The sequence below is a fragment of the Aspergillus bombycis genome (genome assembly GCF_001792695.1).
Source record: "Aspergillus bombycis strain NRRL26010 chromosome Unknown contig00055, whole genome shotgun sequence".
NCBI classification, from domain to species: Eukaryota; Fungi; Ascomycota; class Eurotiomycetes; order Eurotiales; family Aspergillaceae; genus Aspergillus; species Aspergillus bombycis.
This window is the reverse complement of record NW_019170057.1, coordinates 150814-166414: the sequence shown is the minus strand read 5'-3', so window position 1 is coordinate 166414 and position 15601 is coordinate 150814. Positions and strand designations below refer to the sequence as shown.

General features: G+C 47.9%; 3 protein-coding genes across 3 annotated transcripts; 1 reads left to right on the top strand and 2 right to left on the bottom strand.

Annotated features, from left to right (window-relative positions):
• Positions 1–1955: 1955 nt before the first annotated feature.
• On the bottom strand, positions 1956–4265 carry ABOM_006969 (fungal specific transcription factor domain-containing protein; the record flags this gene model as incomplete). The annotated part of the gene is made up of 1 exon (XM_022534098.1): positions 1956–4265. The coding sequence occupies one exon, from the start codon at positions 4263–4265 to the stop codon at positions 1956–1958; it is 2310 nt and encodes a 769-aa protein (XP_022388145.1).
• Positions 4266–9425: 5160 nt separating this feature from the next.
• ABOM_006968 (STE11 family mitogen-activated protein kinase kinase kinase) lies at positions 9426–12285 on the top strand (the record flags this gene model as incomplete). Its single annotated transcript, XM_022534097.1, has 4 exons — positions 9426–9607; positions 9666–9739; positions 9803–9954; positions 10003–12285. 4 exons carry the CDS (start codon positions 9426–9428, stop codon positions 12283–12285), a joined length of 2691 nt encoding a protein of 896 aa, XP_022388144.1.
• Positions 12286–12986: 701 nt separating this feature from the next.
• ABOM_006967 (mitochondrial 54S ribosomal protein uL5m) lies at positions 12987–14213 on the bottom strand (the record flags this gene model as incomplete). The annotated part of the gene is made up of 3 exons (XM_022534096.1): positions 12987–13110; positions 13185–13877; positions 13954–14213. Coding segments are annotated over 3 exons (1077 nt in total), but the record flags the coding sequence as incomplete, so codon positions are not given.
• Between the last annotated feature and the right edge of the window lie 1388 nt (positions 14214–15601).

Here is a 15601-nt window from a genome sequence, read left to right as displayed (position 1 = left end):
CCGAAAAAGACGGGCGTTGAATCGGATGAGATGTGGCTTTGTGGAGCGGTGATTGGCTTTGCTTGGCTGTGGCTGGTGTGTGTCCAGGAACCGATTACAGTACAATACAGGTCAAGACAGGACACAACGTAATGGTTCATTCATTACAGGCACTGTTTCGATGAGAGATTTCAATGAAATCAAGATCCTCTTCCTTCTTGAATGGTGACACCAGAAATCATACGAGCTTTGATTTATACAAACCAGAATAGAACTTATGATAATTACAATACGAATTAGGACGGAGATACTTGGCAGAGTTGGCGAGAACATCTCTTACATAGGTACCCAATGAGCCTTGCAGGAGACGCTTGCATAACATCCACCCAACCGGACGAGTGAACTATAAGAGCAATAGACAGCCAGCATGTCCAAGCGCTCCCGGAGCATCTCTAGATCCTCCTCTGTTGGCCAGCTTCCAGAGACCGGTTCAAGGCTCTCGTCGCCGGCATCTTCCATCACTTCTGTTGAACGACCCAGAAAACATCTATCCGACACCACCAATTCTGGGATAGAAGTAATGCATTGCTCACTGCCGCCGCATCGGGAGACACTCTCGTTCCCCTCATATGATGACTACGAAGTCCATTATAAACAAACGCATGTTAACAGATGCACAGCGTGTGGGAAGAACTTTCCCACTGACCGGTTCTTGAATCTGCATATCGAGGAGAACCATGATCCTTTGATTGCCGCAAAAAAAGACCGGGGAGAAAAGACTGTATGTTTCTATGATGTTGAGCAACTCGTTTTACAGCCCAAAGCTCTGGCTCACAATGCTCGGTCGGATATAGTACGGGTGTTTTATTGAAGATTGCGAGCGGAAATGCTCAACGCCGCAGAAACGCAGGATGCACTTGATAGATAAACATATGTTTCCCAAGGTAATTTGCTCGTGGGGAACTAAGTCGGTGTACAGTGTCTGACATGACCGAACCACAGACCTACAATTTTTACATAGTGAACGATGGTATAGACAAGCAGACCTCTATGCTGCGGCCTGTGAACTCGCACAGACGTCGAATTTCGGCAACTCCTACTTCCCCGCAGGAAGGTCGGCTTAGACACCGACAAAGCTCTCTATCTTATTCTAAACCGGTTCCTGGGCAGGACATGGTCCCTCAGCCACAAACGGGTGAATCGGAAATAGCTCAGCTCGAGAGGTCAATGTCTGCTTTGCGGTTTGTCCCAACGAGCGTTACAAAGGACCATGGTAGACGATCCAACTGATCAGAGGGGATCATATAACGAAGCAACGAATACGGGTCGCTAAAATATACGTGCTGAGACTAGTGAGTATATATAACAAGCCTATTTAATTCAAATTGAAAGACCTTCCGTAGCGTTACGCCATTATTGATAGAGACAAGCCTCTAAGGGCAGGCAAAAATAAACAAGGGAGAACATAAAGCGTGCAATCATCACTTTCTCAAGGGCGACTGAGGGCAAATGTAGGAGAAAGGGAAGCGAAAGGAAACAGATCATTGGTGTCAAAGCGTAATAATCATATCGCAACATTTTCAGCCTCTTTAACGAGAGAGCTTACATTTATATACATGATTAAGTGGTGAAGAGAATAAGTGATGAGGGGTATATAATAACATCACATATCATCCAAAGTATCACAAGGGTCAAGCTGCCATATCCCACTGGTACTGACTCGGGCAGCACCAACTCCTTTATTGCTGGCCAGGTTAGGAACAGGAGAAGGTATAATTGGCGAAGACAAGATGCCTTGTACTGGCTGGTATTCACCGAGAGACAACATCAGCCAATGGGCAAGTGGAGCAGGGAAACATGCGTTTTGTAGCTAACAGGGCATGTGCTATCGCGGATTAGCTACCAGCCCTGCTAAACGCTTGATTTCAACGCAAAATTCCCGAACGGCTAGCGCGTGTACTAAGCCAGATAGATCATCAGAGCTGCGTTTCCAGAAGATCTGCATAAGCTTCTAAGCTCGACCCGACCAGGTCCACTATCGCCCAGCTTGTATTCCCTTTGAAGGTCCTCGCCCATACTCGTACAATGGCAATGCTGAGTTGCTTTGCCTTGTAGGGATTAGCCAGAAATTCCACATCAGGTGCGCCTGGAGGATCAACGGCCATGTCAGTCTCATCCATCATACTCTTAATCCACAAGAGCAACTTCCGTTCATGCTCCGACAGTCTTTGTTCAGCCTGCGTCACCGGTATGGAAAGTAACCAACGACTTAGAAGAAATGCACATTCCAGGCTACAAAGGGAGTGCTGAATACTCCAGAAAAATGAATGGGTCCGCGCTACGAAGTCTATCCCGAGGCGAACCGGGATGGAAAGTGCGTGCGCAGAATGCAGTAAAGCCATGATGAGGCGCGGGCTCCGTGCTACAGGCGGAGATTCACCTAAAGCCCTGGCGATCTGAATCGGGTCTTGGGTAATGAGGCGGCGGCAGGGACCTAAATCAACGTGTAACCTGATATAGGCGAGCCCAAGAAGGGCAGTCGACGTGAATGCTATTGGGCCTGCCGGGTTTTGAGGGTCAATGCTCGATTCTGGAGTGCGCTTCCACAATGCTTTCCAAGCACTTAAAGAATTGTCCAAGGTGGGCAAGTCTTCCTGCCTCAGGCTAGTGCCTTGCATCATTGGTGCAGATAGACAAAGCTGGCGGGCAAAGAAAATTTGTTGGATAAGGGCATGTATGAGAATATAATTCCCAAGCGGTGATATGGGTGTCGATGAATTTGATAAATTGGACTTGACGAATAGCTTAGCGAAGGCTTCTTGGAATGAAACTTCCGGCCCATGTCGCGAACGCATGGCCCGCCGCCACTGGCTTGCATTGTTGGCTTTCCAAACGTCGTGTGAGCATGGCATGTTTAGTTTCAACTCTGCGTTCAGGATCAACGGGGGAATGTTGTACATGATAGAGTGTAAGTTAAAGAAGCAGTATACGATGAACTTTGTGCGCCTGTTGCCTTCTCTTCGTACCCAGTCTTCCCAGTTGTTGGGATCAGCACTAGGGGGTGGCTCAGTAAGTCCATGCTCTCTGATAAGTCGAGCCAGTGTGCTCTGAAGAGAAAGAATTTCCCGCAATAGTTCAGGATGTCTTTCCCAAGAAGCAAACACTGTGAGCAGCAAGAAGGTCCTGATTACTTCCATGTGAGCGTCCGAATCTTGGGGTGCGTAGCCCGAGGGCGAGTCGATCGGATGTGGGATGTGGTGTTGCTGAAACGGGCTATTGGCATTATTTGAAGCGGTAGAGGAGCCCCTCGAGTCGTGAAAACCGGATGGTGGAGAGACAAAATTCCACGAAGGGCATTGTACTTGCTTGCTGTCTCTTCTCTGGAGGCGTTGCAGAAGAATGGCTTTCGAGGCATGGAAAAGCTCGATCCCTCGATTGTTTTCAAACCGGTAATGAGATCCTGCGGCTGCTAATGCGAGAGTGAGCTCAGGGGAGCATTTTGCGACCGAGAGTGTCGGCACATGGAGGAATGGGAGGTGCTCATTTAGTCCGTTTATGTAGCCAGCAAAGAAGCGTGACAGAGCATGTCTCGATGGTGGAATGAAGCCCTTGGGGAGAATATAAGCAAATTCCTCAAGTTTTGAAAGAAAGACTTGGCGATCTGTATTCGAAATATCCCAAGCTGGACGCGGACCTTCATCACCAAATACAAGACGATCGTCAACGTCTTGCGGCTCTGGCTGTAGAGACGGTAGCCGAGATCCAAAATTAGAAAAGGACGGTGGCTCATCAACTGGGCCACGCGGGTCGCCCATCATATCTGCCCCAAGTCTTGCACTTTCGCGAATAGGTGGCTTTGAGTCAATTGGTATATTTGCCGTCAACATAGGCTCTTCCACCGACGAGAATACGCCAGAGTCCCAATCCGAGGAAAGGCCAACGCTTTCCAAGAAGACGGTAAAGTCTTGGACGGGGTCGCCTAGGTCTGTGAGATCCAGGAAAGAAGGCTCAACACCATAGTTGTCTGTGATTGCTCTCTCCGGAACCTGAGACAACGGCTGGGGAGGGCCTACGCTCTGTGAAGGCTTACGCATCGACTCGAGGCTTTCTTGCTGGCCCTCAAGAGCCACATGACTAGCAGCATGAGAGAGCAGATTTAGATCGTACCCCCAGGATGGGTTGAAATGAGTCGTTTCGACTATTGGAGGAGGTTGAACCTGCACCTCTGGTGGGGCCTGCGGAACTGGTTGTGTTTGTACTGGAACGGCATCTGCAAGCTCTAGCATGCGCGACTCTTGGTGGGTCGGTTGTATTATGGATGACGGGGTCTGAGGGACATCATGGTTGATATTGTTTCGATGTTCGCGATTGGCTGCTGCCTCTGCTGGATGAACTAGTCGCTCATGTCGTACGAGCAGATCGCTACAGACAAGTAAAGCCCGAGATTAGCGTTGATCAGTCGTGTTCGACAGGGAAAGTGTGTTCACCTTCTTGCAAAAGATTTGGAGCATATGTCACATGAAAAGGGTTTTTCTTTCGTATCTGTAGGTAAACAATTAACACAGTGCACATCGCAGAGGCAGATGCCAATTTGGGACGTCTTCAGGGTTACTCAACGTGTGCGGAGATGGCGTTGGAGATGCTCCAGACGCGCAAAAGACCTGCTGCAATATTCGCAAGACAGAGACTTCCGGTTGGCGGGAGTAGACTTCTTTCTCACTTTCCCAGGGGAAGTTTTCTCGTCCTCCATAGCGAATTGCCTTGGAATTGGAGCATTTGTCCTTTGATGGATAACCTGCGAGCGGGGAAGAAAAACTGTGGGGTTGTCATGAGGGGGTTTTGCGAGGGGGGTCACGTGGCTGCCGCGGACGTTGGACTCTTGTTGTCTGATCATCAAAGCCCTAAAGTCACCATTACCTTTTTAAGCTGTCTGGAAAGTAACTCGGTTAGGAGTCAGTGAAGTTTCCCGTGGGGGCTGGGATACATCACCAAATTGAGCTATAGATTCCGTGCGGTGGATTACGGAAGAATGAAGCCTTTGAACTATTTCGAGGACTGATTGAGGAGAGAGGAATAATACAATCGTGGTTGTCGGTACGTCTCTTGGGTAAGGATCGGAATACTAATGGACGCAGATACACTCCGCCCTCCCCACTGGTGCGGAGATATTTGCTTTTGATACAACCTTAGCATCATACACACAGTACGTCTCCTCACCAGTGACCAGAGGTACTCCTAACTATTTAAAGGAAAGAGGGGGTTTACTGGATCCAGTCAACGGGATTTATTCGACGTATACATTGTACATGTTGGCAAAATTAAAATAGTTTAATATCATACCATCCAACAATGGCTGGATTTTGATCATAGTTATAATAACGCAACGGGAGGGGGGGAAGTCCATTCTAGAGGAAATGTACGGTGTGCTGATCGTCTCATATAGAAACTCCAGTAGTAGTGTTAAAGAACGAAAAACGGGGAAGTACTGTAAAATAAATAAAAACAAGTTCCCAGTAAAAGAATCGGAAATTCGCATGCTTCGAAGGTGGAATGGGTGTTGGACTATTTTGTACACCAGTAAACGGATGATTGATCCATACTAGGTATTCATTTTCTTATCAAACAACTAAAACTATCTTTTGGCGTGCATTAGTTTGTCAAGCCGTTTTTTGGTTAAATACCTCCTGGACATGAACACTAGATCGTGCCCAATTTCTTAGTGTCGCTTTATTGCTCGCCACCTTTTCTATAAGCCACTCGGGGTTATAGCAAAGAAACTGGCCATGTCCGGTGTCAGCACTAAAACAAGTCCAAAATAATAGCAACAGCTTCCTGCTGGCTTTCGATTGTACACTGCTTTCAGCAGCATTTGCAATGCGATTTCGCCACTGCCTTAAATGCACCTCATTGTCCACTGCCCTGCCTATACGCCTGGCTCCCTGCCAATATTCTGCTTCTAATAGTATTTAGACTAATACGCAACTCATGTAGATTATACCTCAAGATCTTAGAGGTTCAGCGATTGAAGCTTTCTGGACCAGTACCTCCTTCCTGCTCACCAACCATGCCAGCTTACACTTTGGTCTTTGACGTAAACTTTTCGTCGCAAGAATCTTGTCATACTTTCTCTTGTCCTCTTTACTGTTGGATCAACTGTCGCTGTTGTATCGAAGAACCTTGCTACAGTATTCGTAGGACGAAATTTTCGGGGCTCTGTTGGTGGAGGTATCATCAGCTTAGCCGAGAACATCATTGCCGATCCCGTACCTTGACGTGAGCGAGGAGCATAGTTTGGTTGTCAAAGCGCCGTATGGACTATTGGATCAGTTACCGGACCAGTAATAGATGGCGCTTTCGTGGAGGCGGCTTCCTGGACTTAGATTCTCTGGATCAATCTTCTTACCCGTTGCATTGAATTGGTTACAGTTATCGCATTTTTAAACCTGAGGAAGATGCCTGGATATATTTTCTCAAGGATTTTCCAATTTGATTAGCTTGGCATTTTTCTTCCGACTGCTTCCAGTATGAGCTTTCTGTTGGCCATTTCTGGGGAACGTGACATCCCATGACCCTCTTGGTAAACTGTTGTACCTCTGGTGCTAGGAAGAGTTGGACTCACAAGCTTCATCCTCTACGAGGCTAAGATACCGCCGGACCCCATTCTTCGACTCGTTCATTTCCAGGCAGCATACAGCAATGATTAGTACCTGGGAACGTTTATTCACAGTGTTATACTATGGTGCCTCCTCCATTATCTTCTATTTTACTACAAGTACGCTTAAAGCTATAGTGCTATCACCCTAGGAGTCGCAACTTTCCGGGAGATATCCACTGTTGTCCCTGCGTGAAATGTGGTAGGTGGGGCATGTTAGCACGTCGGGTCGCTATCGATGGGCAATTTGGGGGGTTGGTTCATGAGGGTGCTTGGAATGGGCTTGCTCTATCTGCATAGTCCTCGCACAATGATACCTGAATGGATTTTCCTGAATCTGGTGCCGGGCTCAACCTGGGTATGCTCTACAGCAGTCTCGCTTGCTGGATACAAGCTGTGGTAGAGAAGGACAACACGTATGCAGCCTCGATATATATCTTCTCGTGCTCTTCTGAACAGAGTATAGGTGTCGCCATTAGGGGTGTGATCTTCGAGGTAAATTTTACATCAAATTGGCGGCCTACCCAGTACTTTGCGCAACAGGCCTCTAGCCTTGCACAAGAAGCGAACACGCTCGTTCAGATTATTAAATATATGAACTGACATTCCGGCAGCGTATCGTTATTACCGAGGACCAGTCTTAAGATGACTTGGGCGTTTATGACAGGGTCGGCATTTATTGGGCCCGTGACGAGCCTTTTCACAGAAGGACTGGATGCCAATGAGCAACAAGAACCGGAGCAATATATTGACGGAAAATGCGATCCGTTGCCATATTCTCCAGTGGTTTGAATGCGTTTGTACGGACACCTGGCATAATACTAGTATTATTGTTTCCTAACAAGGGAGTCGGCAGGGAACGTCCACACGTCCCGAAATCATGCAACTCTAAGACTAATTCGGTTTGACTCTCTTGGGGTTTATCTCGTTGTGGTGTCCGGCTCCGGAGTATATGCTGGCTTACACGAGGCAGCGAGTACCTCATGCTATTGCTGTGCTAATCTGCATATAAAACTACCTCACTGACATAGGTAAGGTGTCTAATTAGTAAGGCAAATCTAGATGATTATTACTACGACATGAAGGCCCTTTGAAATGGATGTTAATTTTTATCAGGTAATTACATACTCTGCACTAGATCGCTTCACTCGAAGCCAGAGATTAGAAGATAGCTATCAGTGTTGTAGGAATAAATGACGAAGTTCTCCGCATCTGCTGTTGGCTTGTTACAAAACCCCACCAAAAACAACACCAGACCAATTGTACCACACCCACCAGGATAGGAATACACTCTCTAACATCCAACCGATATTAAAGATTGCTTTAAAGGACGCGCCTTATAATGGAGCCAGCAGTCGTCAGCTGGTTTCACACTGCTTACTTTTAGATCAGTCGCCTCAGGTAAATCCCACTGAATCTGAACATATACCTGAGATAACTAGAGCTGACCTGCCTGAATGAGGAATCACATTGTTCTCTGCGGATAAATGTGTTACTACTAGTAGTTACTGTACTGTTTCTATTGTGTTTCTTTCTATCTGATGTGGTAGTGCCGCTTTTACAAATCAGGAGTAGCCCGAATTTGTGGGTAGACATAATTAGATACTGGTGTGTGCGCGGAGCAGTTGATGATGGAACCTACCAATGAACCCCAGGATCTGACCTACTGATGTATGGAATGTTGTTAGTATTGTAGTAATTAATCAATACTTTCTTGCCTGTCTATACAGTTACTAGAAGAATATTGGAAGAAGCAGCCAAACTTGTAACACATTCAGTCTCAACCAAAAGGGGTACACAAGAAAAAAAAATATAACGATAGACAATAATTAAGCAATTGCTCGGCTATTCACTGATTGAAGGGTCACAGAAACCATGGAACCAGAGTAGAAGCGACAGCGTAAACCACCTAAGAATAGTGCGAAAGTTGGATGCCGCCACTAAACCGGGAAAGGGTAAGAAGCCTAAGGCTCGGAAGGAGAACAGCTGATGGCCCGTTGTTTCAGATCGGGGCCCCTGACAGCCTATCATCCGGCGCGGCGTGTTTGAGGAGATCCCACACAGTACGCATGTCGGAGGAGCCCATCGTTCCCCCCCCCCCCTCCGATCGGGCCCAGACAGATACCAAGTCTGTAACGAGACTAGACGGTTTTAGATACCAGCAAAAACCTTAAGGTGAGCGAGCACGGCAACAGTTGTTGCTTTCCTCCCTCTCCACCACGTCCCCTTCGCCATCTGGTTCCCAAAGGGATCACCGGTTACTGTCCATCGCCCTTCTCTGACCCTCAAGCGCCATCCCACCTCCTCTCACCTTTTCTTCCCCTCTTATCATCCGTCCGTTAGCGGGAGCGTTATCGCTGATAACCTCCGATCGTGCACTCGGACGTAGGCTCGGACGAGAGTGTTGATCCCGTGTGTTTGGTTGCGATTCGCGGTACAGTCGCTGTTTTGTTGACCTTGGTACGAACCCATTTCCCGTGTTTGGACCCTCATCTCGTTTTCTTCTATATTTGGAAATCTATACTCGCTTGATCCTTATCTTCGTCTGTCATACCCCTTTTAGGAAATTGATGGAGCTAATATGTACCTGGAACCCTGCAGGCTGCTCTGTATCATGCATTAGACTATTCTGGATGTCTGTTGGGACTTGACGTTTCCACAACGCCGCACGAGCCAATTCCTCGCCAGTTACACAGGGGGAAAGGATAAGGGGTGACAGTTGCTTGCAGACGTGATCTATAGTTATCGCCGGACGGTTGGGACGAGGCTCCAAGGTTGCTTCCCCCCTTCAATCATGCTGGCAAAGACTACGTACTCTTCTCCACTGGGGATGTCCACATCCCAGACACCAACAACATCTTACCACTCTGGACCATCCCAGAAAGCAATCTTTACAACCCATCAGGATGGGATGTCATTCACGAGCCCCACGGAGTCGGAGTTCTCGGAGGCACAGGATGGACTTGAGGCAGTCAGGTACGTTGTTCATGCGCCGTTGAGAGAAGAAGATCGCAGGAAGCTGACTCCTCGATAGGTCTTGGGACGAGAAGCAGGTCATAACATGGTTACATAGCATCAAGTGTGGGCAATATGAATCCTTGTTCAAAGGTAGCTCTTGGATCCCACTTATGTTATAGTCACGCACTATAAACAGACGCTGACAGCATATAGCGAACAACTTCAATGGCAACAATCTTATCGAGTGTGACCAGAAGATTCTGCAAGAGATGGGTATTAAAAAAGTCGGTGATCGGGTACGCATATTCGTCGCTATCAAGCAGCTCAGGAACAAATCGGTTGCCAACCGAAAACAAAGGAACATTGTAGGTTACTGTATTGCGAGTTAGGAGCTTTTTGCTGATCCGATGTAGGATCAGTTGGCCGCGCTTGAGTCAGCATATACACCCGCCTCATCCCAATCTAGTCGTCCCTCCATTGGCCGCCAGCCGACTTTGAATAATCGTCGTTTCTCTCACACCGCCGATAATGCCCATGGCTACAAACCACCGTCACGGCCAGGATCGCCCTTGCGGGCCCAACGTTATGTCGCTAGCCCGATGGAGAGCACTCGTAAGGAACAAGGGCAAGGCTACTTCGGTCACAACTCCTCTGGTAGTTCCGGTGCCAGTCGAAACCCACCGACCCCTAACGAGGCGCAAAGGAGTCATTTGAGACAAAACCCTAGCATTGATGGTCTGACAATGGGGTCTCTTCCCCCAAACTCGCCTGTTATTAGAATAATCTATACTGGCGGACAAACCAAAGTATTGAACATCAAATATTGCAAGTCGGCTGATGATATCATAGCGTGTGTGCTCAAGAAGCTGCAACTTCCCGAGCATCAATATCGGAACTACTGCTTCTATGTGCTAGATGGCCTAGAGCCAGACCCGTCAAATTGCAGGAGGCTGGCGGATCATGAGCTTATGGAGATTTGCGAAAGCAACCACAAATCCGAGCGTGGCCGCCTAATACTACGGAAGATTCATGCTGGAGAGCCAGACACGGACGAGCTTCGGCGTGCCTCTCAACTCGCCATTGATGAAAGCCAAGCGACACATATCAATGCCCTGAATAGCTCAAATCCACGCACACAGTTCAAGATTCAACAACTCACCGGCGAACCGTGGCATAATATAAAACAACCGATTTCCCCCATGTCTGCTCGGCATCAGAATTCGAGTGAGCATGATTTGCAGCAAGTGCTGAATACGGAGCGACACGCCGTATCCAAATTACGCTCGTTCTTTGGTGCTCGACCACCTAGCGAGATGATTATCCACGAGATCACATCTTACTTCCCTAGTCACCACCGGGAAGATATTGAGAAGACCATGCGCATGTCAATTCGGAGGTCGCAGCGCTTGAGCCGTGCAGCAAGTCGATTGAGTGTCGTTAGCAATACAAGTTACGCATCCAGCTTAAGAGATGCACCCCCTATCCCCAGTATTGCAGATACCTGGCTTAATACTGGTGCTCAGCCCACTCGCGCTTCGAGGCCTCTTTCAGTTTCCAAGTTCAGCCTTCCTCAAGCAACGTATAGAGATTCTATCGCATCAAGCTCCCTTCAACCGCTTCAGGAAGAGTCCCCCATTGAGCCAAATCGCAAATCATACGTTTCTTTCGATAGTGGTTCCGATGATCCCAGTACATCTCGTCAGAGCCTCGTGGATGAGAATGCAAGTGTTGCTGCAACTGACGGAGGCTCACTGAATGAACGACTGAGCGTTCTAGTTGCTGAAGATGGTGAAGAGGAAGACGATGGTCTTAATGACTTCCTCGCTGGAAACAACTTCGCGCCTAAGAATTGGATGAAAGGCTCTTTGATTGGTGAAGGATCTTTTGGAAGTGTGTTTTTGGCCTTGCATGCGATCACTGGAGAGCTTATGGCGGTCAAACAAGTTGAGATACCATCGGCAACCAAAGGCACAGAATTCGACAAACGGAAGAACAGCATGGTTACCGCGCTTAAACATGAAATTGAACTCCTACAAGGGCTTCACCACCCAAATATTGTCCAGTATCTCGGTACCGCTGCTGATGACCAGTATTTGAACATTTTCCTGGAATACGTTCCCGGTGGATCTATTGCTACAATGCTCAAGCAATACAACACTTTCCAAGAACCTCTAATCAAGAATTTTGTACGACAGATACTGGCAGGTCTCTCGTACCTGCACAGCCGTGATATTATACATCGTGACATCAAGGGTGCAAACATTCTTGTGGACAACAAAGGTGGTATCAAGATCTCGGATTTCGGTATTTCCAAACGGGTGGAAGCTTCTACAGTCCTTGGTTCTCGGGCCAGTGGCACAGGAGGTGGTCATCTACACCGACCGTCGCTGCAGGGTAGCGTATATTGGATGGCACCTGAAGTTGTTCGACAGACCGCCCACACCAAGAAAGCAGACATTTGGAGCTTAGGGTGCCTGGTCGTGGAGATGTTTATAGGCGCTCACCCTTTCCCTGACTGCAGCCAGCTGCAGGCCATTTTCGCTATTGGCAGCAACAAAGCCAGACCGCCTGCGCCAGAGCATGCAAGCAAGGATGCTGTTGCATTCCTAGACATGACATTCCAAGTTGACTATGAGCAACGGCCGAGTGCTGACGAGCTTTTGAAGTGTCAGTTCCTCGCCACGCCAATTGCATGAAGCCAGTCCGGCTGGATGTGAAAAGCAAAAAAAAGAAAAGAAAAAAAATATTTTGCAATGTCTGATCGAGATTGAGGAATACCCCAGGCTTATATGCCGCTAAGCATTTTGAGATTTTAAGATCTATGAATTTTGAATGCTTGTGCTTTATTATCATTCTTTGGTTACTTCACCACTCCCCAGTATCACAGACTTTCTGGACATTCAATTCTCTGGGTTACCCCAACCAGCCCAGTTATAATTTCATTGTCGACATGATGAAATGATGTTGTATAGAACTGAACATAAAGTGTTCTCAATTCACGAACTTCAACTATTCTATTCTTGTGTTTTAATAAGCGGGGTTCTGTCCTGGCAGATCTGAGGGATCTTAATGATATACATATATATGTTCACTGTTTTAGAGATATCAAGGACGTTCAATCCAGTCCACAAGTGAGGAGGTAGGTGTCTAATACAATATTTGAATGGTCAAACGACCAACCAGAGCGGATGGGATAATGTGCAATAAAAGTTCTAATATTATAGAGCATATTTTACATGAATTTAACGAGTCAACAAAACTTCCATGTTACATATTCAATGCCAAGACAACGAAGATGAGAGTACAAACATTCGCTCGGGTGTACAGGGCTGGCCTTTGTCAAGCGTTGATTAAATCTTGTAGATTTCCCCAGAATATGGGTATCATTGAGGCTCCTTTAGTCAACCATCTTTCCGTAGAAAGGGATACCCATGGCACTGAGGAGAAGCCGGGCATCCTTGTCCGTCTTGGCTGAGGTGTGGATGGTAATATGACAACCGGGGATCATCTTCGGGGGATACCTAAAGATCGAACGTACGTTAGCCAAATGTCTTGCGCGGCCCTTCTCCGGTACTGGCGTCGTGGTAAGACTCACATATCATAGTTCACCTCGATCTCAGGGAACAGAGCCACGTTCTCAGGCTCAAGGCCAAAAGTGATGTTTCCACTGCTGTCACCACTGCTACCCTTGACACCCTCCCAATCCTTGATCCTGGGCATAACAACATCAACCAACTTTCCAAAGAAGTGCAACATATCTTCACCACGAAGCTCCGCCTTCACAGCAACGGTATCTCTGCCAGGTGCAATACTCCAGGTGGCCACGCTGGTCTTCGATTTGAAGGTTTCCACTCGAGCGTTGGAGATAGCCTGAACAGCCATTCCTGCAACATGCAACCATGACGAATTCTCCTGGGCTGCCTGCTTGACGTAACTGTGAATGGTAATGCGTTCTAGCTGGGGGACATTGTTGAAATTGATCGGCTTCCGGAGAAGGCGGAGGACATCACCTCCTCGGGGTCCACGGAGCGGCCTATTCTTGTGGTATGGAGAGCTATCATCCCATGAGCGAAGACGGGGGGCCTTAGTTGGTGGTTTAAAACCCGGGGGGTTGTGAACATAGCAGAGGGTGAGGATGTCGGACGCGACGGTGGACTGGTATGTTTGCTCTACTCGGGGAAGAGAGAAAGGGCCCGGAACGTAGAGTCGGGAAGAGGGATCGGATGGGGGAGGGGGCTGGTGAGGGTGTAGGGGACCGCGATCATATTTGGGAGAACGAAATTGATAACTGGAAGTTAATGGTTAGAGACGAGCGTTGACCGGAAGGTTCGATCCGGATCGCGATATGGTCGAGGTAAACTCACCGACTGCGTGGCAGTTGCTTCTTCCGTGCCTTGGTCCTTGCAATTGGATCGAATGACTTCACAGTAGCCCCAGAAAGCGTTGTCGAAGTCAGAGAAGTCACCGATTCAAGTTCATTGAGGTCGGCCGGCGCCGCCTTCGACGAGGCTTGGTCGGAGACATTGCGCCGCAAGTAGAAGCCCTGTGGGCGAGCGGTGGGCACAAATGCCCGTGGCAATGACCTTGCCAGGTATCTGGATGGCTCACTAGCAGCCATTGTGGTCTACAAAGGGACGTTGTCGCTGTAGACTAGTTCAGACCGGGCATCCCAAAAATTGTTTTCCGGATCGGAGACACATCGACTTCGGGACATGGTCACGTGAACACGATAAAGCTGCCTGAAGGGTCTGGCGGCCATGTCAGGCAACGAACAAAAGCTCCGCAGAAAGAAAGGCAGCGGGAGGATCCACATGTGATCAGCTTCAATCATCCCCGCGCCAAACCCAGCAAGCTAGGCATCCATAACTTTAGATCGCTGCCGATCCGGTGCCAAAGTCATGGGCTATTGACTTTAGGGCTTCGCAGCACTTTTGCTTCCCTAGACTGACCGCTGTCGCCTGCTGGATCTGGCGCTCTATTCGAATCGCTCTCGTGTCACCACATGTGATGTCACTGGACGATTTCAGCTGAAGCCTAGTATACGCAATTTCCTCGACTCACATCAGATCCCAGTCAGAAGAACTAGACACATGATATGTCTAGTAACCTTACTAAGAATTGCTCTCACACGCTTCATGGAAATATTAGAGCCTGAATTAATACTTTCCTCATGTCGACGTATATCTAACTCTCATTCCGCGACACCTGTCTCCTGCTCTGAACCCTAATCAGCAAAAGCCACATTATAGCGTACAAAATGAGCGGCATTCACAGGTTTCTCACTAGGCGCGAGCGAAATAGCAGATATGGAAAGAAAGACGAGGTACAGCGCAACCCAAGATCGCTTAGAAGAAGTCTTCGATAAGCCTAGTTTCGCTAATATTGCTTTCTTGCAGTCTTCGAATATTCTTTCTCGTCCCCTTTTCCGTGGCTTCTTTTCGTCGACCCAAGCACCGGTAGATGCAGACGAGGAAAAAAAGAAGGTGAGAAAGGTAGCCTCTAGGTGCATGACCTATGCAGTGGAGCTTATGAAAGCAGGTCAAGCTCCTTGAGCGTCGCATTGCGCAGCTCGGTATCACCAATCTTGAAGAGGAGCACTTTGGCTATGCTCTACAATCATCACATGCCCAGGGAGATGTAGACAGAGCATTTGACTTGCTGCTACTTCTCGAGGACTCTATAGAAGGAATCATAAGGGGTTATACGCCAAGGACGAAGCTTCTGGGAGCAGAGAATCGCCAAGGAGTTACCTGCTATCTAGATGCACTTCTTTTTGCGATGTTTGCTCGTTTAGATTGCTTTGAAGCTATCCTATACAAATCCTTCAATGACGAGCCTCGTCGAAAACTTGTCATACTGTTAAGGCTCTGGGTCAACATGCTGCGGTCAGGAAAACTTATAACAACGGATATTGTACGTGCGCTGTTTCTGGTTACACTGCAATGAGAAGAGACACTGACGGAATGCTTGAAGACCAAACACCTGCAGGATGCACTAGCTGAATGTGGCTGG